Source organism: Lactuca virosa, chromosome 1 (assembly GCF_052849685.1).
Source record: "Lactuca virosa cultivar CGN04683 chromosome 1, Lactuca_virosa_CGN04683_v6, whole genome shotgun sequence".
Classification (NCBI taxonomy): Eukaryota; Viridiplantae; Streptophyta; class Magnoliopsida; order Asterales; family Asteraceae; genus Lactuca; species Lactuca virosa.
Genome location: NC_136426.1, coordinates 174,561,714 through 174,571,050, shown reverse-complemented (window position 1 = coordinate 174,571,050; position 9,337 = coordinate 174,561,714). Strand labels below are relative to the sequence as shown.

At 36.1% G+C, this 9,337-nt stretch overlaps 1 protein-coding gene and 1 pseudogene across 1 annotated transcript; both read right to left on the bottom strand.

Moving 5' to 3' along the window:
* Window positions 1–249: 249 nt before the first annotated feature.
* Window positions 250–4,819, bottom strand: LOC145124186 (succinate dehydrogenase subunit 5, mitochondrial-like; annotated as a pseudogene).
* A 1,022-nt stretch (window positions 4,820–5,841) lies between these two features.
* On the bottom strand, window positions 5,842–7,958 carry LOC145107469 (hypothetical protein At1g04090-like). Its single transcript, XM_079044369.1, has 2 exons — window positions 7,800–7,958; window positions 5,842–7,544 (listed from the first exon to the last, which is right to left on the bottom strand). Exons 1-2 carry the CDS (start codon window positions 7,915–7,917, stop codon window positions 5,974–5,976), a joined length of 1,689 nt encoding a protein of 562 aa, XP_078900495.1. The 5' UTR covers window positions 7,918–7,958; the 3' UTR covers window positions 5,842–5,973.
* Between the last annotated feature and the right edge of the window lie 1,379 nt (window positions 7,959–9,337).

Below are 9,337 nucleotides of genomic sequence, written 5' to 3'. Positions count from 1 at the left end.
TTTTACACTTGATTTTTGGGTCGTTACACCATTCTTTCCACGATTGTAGTGTACCAAACACTACCTACCAGTGCTGTTATTTTTCTTTCGCAAAATAAATAAACTACAATTTTATTAAAAAAAAGTAAAACTAGTTCTAACACAATGATTCCTCCATATTTAGTTAATGAGCAGATAACAAAATCCAACCAAAACAACATTTGTAGAAACAACAATAGCAAGGATAAAAAGGTGTGCTATGAACCAGATTTATGCTCCGTGCTCGATGTATGAACCAGAAAGTCCAGAAGTTCCCAGAACTATCACCTGTAATTACAGAATAGCATAGTTTTAATAACAGTTTCCTAATGGAATGGGAATGAACCATTCCATTCCCTCCCTTATTCCATCATACCAAATACTACAATAGTGTTTTGTTAGAGAGAAAAATAGAAAAAGAGAGAGAGATGCAATACCCTTCCCCAATCACAACCAAGACCACTGCATCTCATTTTGAGATGAATAAGTTTCATTCCCAGCTCATTGTGAACTTTTTTCCGCAAATACCCCCATCTGCTCCAAAAGAGTTCAAGTATGCATAATAGCGTTCAAAGGCTACAGTTAAAGCATTTGCAACATAACTCGATAAAGGTTTTGCATCCTACAACATAATTTCACCAATCAGACAAATTCATGAAAAAAAAGACATATAATGATATAAAGTTTCCATAAAGTTAATATTACCTCGCCACTCAGTCCAACATTATCATCAATTTCCATTTTCAAAGTCATAAGGAAGACTGTCAACTCATCAATTGCCTCTGCAGCACGTAGAAGGTTGGCTAATGCCTCTTGGATAGCCTTGTCTAGGGCAATCGACAAGAGGATAACCTGTGATCGAAAGAGAGAGAAAGGTGAAGGGGGCGTTGCGATCGAGAGAAGGAAACGCTAGACCAACGTCGTAGCGAAGATGGTGGTCATTGTGGAGGCCGACGGTTACCTGGTTTTCACTGTGGCGCCCGACGAAAAGAAAATCGCCTCCTGAGAGAGCGTGAGCCAAAAGAGGAGCATCGATCAATTAATGAGAAAGGGAGATTCTTCCAATTTCAGAGAGCATAAAACCCTATAGGGACGACTTGTCATCTCTATACCCTCAAGTAAAACGACGTCGACCCTAATTTCTAATTAAACAAATTAAAAAATGTATATATATTTAATTTAATTTATTTTTGGAAAAATATGTCGTTTCTATAGGTTTTTGGAATCCCGCCAATCTTTTTTTCATTCCCGCTTTAATAGTGGAGACGATTTGTCGTCACTTTAGCTTTCAAAGTCAAAATGGCTTAGTCAACCCTATAGCGACAATATGTCGTCTCTATAGAGTCATCTATAGCGACGACTATTGTTGTCCCCATAGGTTTTGTCACTATAGATGTTTATTCTTGTAGTGCGAGCACATGTCTTGGTCTAAGCTAGAACATCTCAGCTACCTCAAGCTAACGCTGAAGTTTACTAGCCTAGGGGACCTTTTAACGTATCCCTCAAGGAATACGTCAAAGGTAACGAAGCAGTTATCTAAAGAACGACCTAGCTAACGGTCGCTACCAAACATAAGTACTAGGTCGGACCATTTCCCTCGCGGCCTCGCACATATACCCCGACGTTGTAGCGCCCAGGTCCAATCCAGAACGAGAGGCTCCGACTCACAACAATCCAAAACAGTACCAACCACTCCCCAGAGCGACAAGTGTAGCGCTCGAAGTGCTGCTCTTCGGTGGTTCTACACTAATAGCAGATAACTGCTAGTGGAGCACGCTCCGCCAATGGAATGCCTCTACGTCCTAACGATTTTGACAAGACAAAAAGTAGTGTTGGAGACAAGCTCCTCCGGCGACAAGTATAAAAGAAGCCCTTCTTCTCCAGAATAGGGGATCACCTCATCCTATCCCTTAAGCTAAACCCTAATTATCTCATCCAATTACTGACTAGATCGTCGGAGCCTCGGTCCGGGATCCCCTCCCGGACGACCACTAACGTCGGTTCTTTCTTTGCTGTGAACCTCAGGATTAACCCAGATGAAACCATAGAACACGACGTTAAGCTCGAAGCAGATATCACAACATATTGTAAATTTACAACAGAGTGGATGAGACTTATTTGTGAACTAATACAAAACGCTTGAAAATGTAATATATATTTATAAATGAACATATTTTCAAATAGGTAAACACAGGTAGAGTCATATTATTATGAACATATTTTCATAGATAAACATAAGTTCATATCGGCTTATATGTGATGTCATATCTTTATCACTATAGCCATCTCTACTCTCCATACATATGCTAGTCATCATCACCATCATCTTCAATATTCACCTACAACTCACCACCATACTGTTCATCTTCGCACCACCATTTACAACAATTTAGCTCGTTTTCCTCTATAAAATTCTAGCACCAACTATCTAATCAATGCTACAAACCTATAAAATATCAATCAATAAAATGCAATTATAGATCAATTTCATCAATTCAGTGCAACTACGAATCAATTTATATTCATATATGAACATATGTTCATAAATGAACATATGTTAATGAACAAAGTTAAAAAAATATTTTACATAGTGAAAATGAGAGAAAATAGAGAAGATAAAAAATGTTAGAAATGTTACATTTATTCATTTATGAATATATGTTCATTTATGAACATTTGTTCATTAGGAACACTTCACATTCTGAAGAAAGAAGATGCATTTTTATGGCTTCAACAAACAAAAGATGCAGGAGATTTTTTTCTTTTTCATGGTCAGTTGTCACCATGAAGTTTTTTCTTGTTCATGGTCAGTTGTCACCATGAAGTTGCCTGCTTCAGGGTATTTCTTGTAGGTTAAGGTTTCACCATTTTCAAATGCATTCTCGAAGAACCCTTCTAACCTTCTTCTTCATCATGTGAGATTTGTTCGTGAGTTTGTGCATCTTATTCAAGTAGCACGGCTACCAACACTAAGATGTTAGATGAACCGATCGGTTTTTGGTTTTGGGTTGTCGTGGAGATGAAGTAAAATATTGTTTTAATACTATATTTTTATCATTTTCGGTATAACTACTATATTTTATTTCTATTAATGAAAACCACCGTCTTTTTAAAAAGAAAATTCCAATTCGACAACCGTAAACTATTTTCAATTTAATATGTGTCACAATTAAGGTGACCTCTTATTTACATTTTTTTTGAACGGAAAAGATAAAACATTAATTAAAGATAGCCAGCTGGTAGCTGGACAAACACAATTCATACAGATAGTGTATTAAGGAGAGATATGTAGATAAAATAGCCTAGACAAAGCTAGTGTTGATCTAGGAATTAGAAATGGAAACCAAAACTAAGAATGAACTAGAATTCCCCAAGTGAAACCAAGTATGTTTGAGGCATCGTCGACCTTTGAATGAAGCAACACCAATAGGGTAGTACATCACTACAGGTAAAATAGTTGTGCTTCAGATCTTTAATATAGAGTCTTCATAATAGGAACCTTTGTCACCAGAACGTTGGGGATGCAAACTACCCCTCTAGAAAGACTAAATGCTACCAAAAATTATTTCCATGAGGCTTCTCCAAGCGCGCATAGTCGAATGCTTATGAAAATTATGCAGCTACGTCCAACATCCAAGAAGTGTCCAATTGAGAATCCCTACGAAAAGAAACAAATAGAAAAGAGGAAAACACACGCCAAGATAAAATTTCGCCCCCTCCCAATTTTGTAACACCACACACTAGAAAGAAACATGAAAAAGAATGCCAAGCACAGTTGTATTCTAGAGATGTCTACCTAAGATAAAGAAAACGCACACCAAACACACACTTAACTGCTACTTGGCATACACCAAGACACCAAATGAATTCCAAACCAACCCATCTCCCCCCCACATGAACTTTACAACATGTCGGACTCATGAATTGGATTGCAGCACCATTCTATCCATCTGAGCTTTTTAGTTTTATGCCTAACATTTATCCATAGATATGATAAGGTCTGGATGTCATTTACGAGACCAGAAGGTGAGGTGCATTTTTCTGAATGAGCTAGCTTGTTCCTAAAATTCCAGATGACCCAAATAAAGACCAAGGATACAACTTCATGAAACAGTCCTATATCATTTTTAGATGTCAAATTTTCCTTGCAGTGTAGTAGCTCTAAGACCGACTGGAAACTCGATGGAAACAAATGCCACCAGGATCTAACGTCACCCCAAACTTTTAATGACACTGAACATGTAGTGAATAAGTGGCTCTCGGATTCTGCATGCTGGTTGCAGAGGGTGCATAGTGGGTTGGGGCCAATTCCTATTTTATATAAGTTTTCTTTTGTTGGTAATCTGCCATGACAAACTCTCCAAGCTAAGATGGTGATTTTCCGAGGCACAAGGCAATTCCAATTCCAGCAGTTGCTTGATTTTGGGAGGATCTTGTTGTCGATGTGGCATCTCAAAGAGGATACTGTATATACACCTGAAGCCTCAAGCTTCCAGAACCTTCCGTCACTTTGGTTAGTGAAGAGGTTTCGAAAACCAATTCTGTGTTTTGATAAGGTGGAGTGCAAATTTACAATGGTGCCCCAACAAAAACCTTTTTTCTTTGCCTTTGAGGGAGCATTGAAACCCCCCTCATTTCCATAAAGTGCTGTTATGACATCCTTCCACAAGTCTTTTTTATTCGATTTGAAACGCCACCACCACTTCCCTAATAAAGCAAGGTTTTGGGCTTTCAAGCTCCCGACCCCAAGGCCCCCATCAGCAACATTAGCCAAAACCTTGTCCCATGTTATCCATGACATTTTGTTTTTATCCGTTGAGCCTCCCCAAAAGAATCGCCTTCTATAGTATTCCAATGTGTTAATTATCTTTACCGGGGCTTTATATAAAGAGAGTAGATATGTTCCAAGACTACCAAGTACTACTTTACATAACGTTAACCTGCCACCAAAGGAGAGAGATGAAGCTTTTCATTTGGATAGTCTAGATTGGAACTTGTTTATGAGAATGCTCCACTGTGATATAATACATATGATGTCATATATGTAAATAACAAGTCAATTAGTTTTTATTTGCCAGTTTAAGAGATTGTTTACATACCATTTAAGTAAAGTAACGAGGATCCATTTCAAAATGTTGAATCTTATTAATTATAGGAAGTGCATACGATACCATGCAGGTTAAAGACACATCATAAATCTTATTATAGGAAGTGCATATGATGCCATGTAGGTTAAAGACACATCATATTACTTTTAACAATTGTTAAATCGAAAATAGAGGTAATGGTTGTCACTTCAGAAAAAAATATTTTAAAATGGATGATTTTCCTTTATCAAAATAAACTATTTTGGTAGACTGTAAAAAAACCCAAAAGTATAATGACTACAGTTGGTAATATTCTTTAAGACTACAATTGTTTGGGCGTGTTCAACAAAACTAGCTGGTAACGATTAGCTTGTAGCGGGTAGCGGGTAGCTTGTAGCGTTTTGTTAAACGCTACATGAAGTAGCTTTTGGATTTGAAGCGTTTTGTTTAAACTAAACTCTAGAAGCTTGTAGTGCCAAACAAGACATTTTGTTCAAAATGGAGCGTTTTGTCAAACGCTAGAAGCTAAAAGCTCTCAAACGCTCCTAAACGTTCCGTGCCGAACACGCCCTTTATCTAAAAACTCACATATTATTTGAAATAAAATTGTAAGAGGTTCTAATGTGTAGAATTTCGATTTTGTAAAAGAACTTAATAATTTTGTTTCTAAATATATAAATATATCAATTCTTAAATGATTAAAAGCATTTAGTCAAACATTTCAATATCTCATGAACGTCAATATATCGTCGATTATTTTACTTTAGACCTAAGCTTTATTCATATTGCCCATCATATAACTAGGAACATGCTATGATAATTACTAAATCGATTGATAATTATACATGCTAATTACTTTAAATAATTATTATTTCTCATCCCCACTCCAATTATTTTTCATTTTTGGGCCAGTGGGACCTTCTTCACCCAATACTTCATTTGGAAGGCCGGTAACAAATTTGTCAAAGGCACGTCTTATCACCCTTGGCAAAACACTCCTCACTTTCTTGATCTCTTTATTAATGTCGTAGCTTATTTTTGGACCCCATTTTCTACTATAGTTCAACCACGGTGGCTCAGCCACCATCGTTCCCAAATATTCTGCTGCCACCACAACTGGCCTCACTCCAGTATCCATCACTTCCTTGCTCTTGGCTGTATCATTTCGTATTCCTATCCCCCCACTTCCTTGTAAAACAAGCCCAGGTTTTGAGTAAAACGCATGGCCATGCAATGATGCGTAAGCCACAGGTTTATTTCCATTTTCAAATTCGATTTCTGAAGAAGTAATCCATTGTCCTCCACTATGTTCTGAAAAATAAACTTTTTTTAGCTCCCCGTTGTAGTTACTAACTCTTAATGTTAAATGCTCCCAATCACCAACATGTTCACCTATTTTTCCTAGGGAAACATTGATGATTTCCACTTTTGCCCTCGCTGGACCGTTAAACGGGTAGAACACCCACAAGGCTATATCAGTAAATGTTGCCCCAAACATCGGCTTTATGTGGAAATATGCACCAGCTTGTTCCAAATCACCTTTCTTGACCCTTTCTTTAGCTGGATTATTGATAGGGAGGTCTAACCAGTATGAATCATCATTGGAACCACCTTGAGGTAGGTTAGAGCCATTGGGTTCAATAAGGCTTGGTGTGGTCTCTTTCCCCTTTTCATACAACAAAGCTCCATTTTGAAAAAACCAACTGACTGAAGAGGGAAAGTACTCTTCATTTGGGTGAAAATATACCTTAGGTGAGTAAGTTTGAATCAATGCTTTAACTTGTGACAAATTAGGCATGGCCAAAAGGTTATTTTTGGTATTTCTCAAGCAATAAACCAGTGATACGTCATTCGGTGCACCACCATTTTGGACTACAAACGATCCAGTAGGCACGCTAAGCGCATTGATACCCCTATCTTTTGGCCTTGATTCAAATAGATTAAGATTGTTTGTATTGATATTCTTGTCTAATCCCCAAACCCATTTATCAACTTCAACAGCGTCAGTGAAATCAGATCTGACACACCGAATTTTGTGAACAGAAGGCTTTTCTGGCGAGTTTGTGACAACATAACCAACGGCCTTGTACCCTTCAGGAGGCGTTGGCAACCAAATGTAGCCATTTCCACTATCTTGTTTTAGTTTATGAGACTCACTACTCCAAATAAGTGAATAATCTGTTGGCATAGCTAGTGCACTTGGTGAAGTCTCATTTGCAACACTTTTTCCAGCAAGAATCCATCCGAATAGAGGTTTGTTGTTGGTTTGGCTATAACATCCGAGCATAAAGAATCCTTCAGGCATTGAAGATGGTTCATAAAACGTTGCACCATGATTATCTGGTCCGCCTTCTAGAGTAGCCCAAATTTTGGTGAATGAAGAAACTTGACACACTTCTAAACCGCCTAGATCGATTGTCCCAGTTGCAAAACCATCGCCTATCATCATATATTTCAACATGAAATCACTAAGTTCATAACTTGTAATTAGTGATGGTTAACAGGTTTCCTTATCATGATGCATGTGGCACACAAGATGACCCTTTTGCAACTTTTTTTAAACAAAGAACATGTACAAGTTTCAAGTACAAATGGATATGTACAAGTTTCAAGTACAAATGGATTTTATTGTCTGTATATCTAATAAGATTTCATCATATATGTTTACATTATAGATGATGAATTGAACATTACCTGGAGGAAAGTTGGGTATTGATGAAGGAAGCTTGAATACGGATTCAATAGGCAAAGGCTTCAAAGGCTTCTTATCTTTCTTCAATATATTTGAAAATAAATTGGAGAACGGTCCCATGATTTTGGTATAAACGTGTTTCTTGGTTACGGAAAATTTAATTGTTCATGTAATTATATATATGTTATTTAGAAAACGAGGAGTTAACAGAAATGTAAAGGAAATGAAAAGAGAAAGCAGGCTTTGCGTCTGGTGAAGTACATGGCGTGCAAGGTATCCATGTGACTAGCTTTAAGTGGTAAGTTAAGCCTTTAAAGACTCCATCAACCCCATTTGGTATATAGAAATATCCTTATCATTCTTTTTCATGACTTCGTTATAATTTTCAAAAAGAGAATAATATCGTTGTCACAACACACAATGATCTTATCTTTGAGGGAATATCAAAACACCGCCGTTTTATATGCCAACTTTGGCTATAAATGTGACATTGGAACACGGTTGACGGGATTTGCTTAAGTTGTTTGCAAGAAATGGAAGCAAAGACGATTGTTATGTTGTATTCATATATATGAATATGAATATGTATGTGTTGTGTTTTGGAAAATTATGATTAATATAGGATAATTCTTATGTTTCAAATATTTTCTTTTTATCAATATTTTTCGTATTTGGTTGTCCTGAATTGATGCCGGACATTAATATTGGCATATTACTAACATTTTCTGCTGATTTGTTTGGGGGGTTTTCTCTGTCTTTTTTCTTTTGTTTTGGATGAAGTGTTGGATGGCTTTTTTATTTCTTCTTTTGAAATATAAGTTTCACTTGTCCCGCATTTGTCCGATCTATTTGTATAGCTATAAAAACACCCTTAGAATTAACTACTCCCTCCGTCCCAAAATTATTGTCCACAGACAAAAAAACACACAGATTAAGGAATCATTAATAACCACTAACTTTATATAATAAAATGACAGTTTTGTCCTTACTTTGTATTTAATGTTCTATTAAATGCTTAGTTGGTTAAGTAATAATGAGGGGGTATTTTGGTAAAAGTGTTATGTATTTTTAGAAGTGGACTATTATTTTTGGACAAACCAAAAAGGAAAGATGAACTATAATTTTGAGACGGAGGGAGTAATAATTAACCTTACTTTTAAACTTGCTTATATTTTATCACTACAACAAAAGTCTTTCCTAGTAACCATGTTTTAATGAGTACCTTTGATCACTATATAACAACAAATAATCACCATATATTATGTGGTACATAAATTTTGGTAATGCTACAATTTTAATGACCAATATTATGGTAGTCATCATTCACCGGTCATAAATAAACTGTAGAATAAAATTAATATATATATATATATATATATATATATATATATATATATATATATATATATATATATATATATATATATATATAAAATAACATAAACAGTATTAGTGACAAAAAATATTGGTCGCTATATTAGATGCTTAATGACTAAAAAAATTGTTACCGCTTTAAAGTTTTTGGGCTGTTGGATTTTCC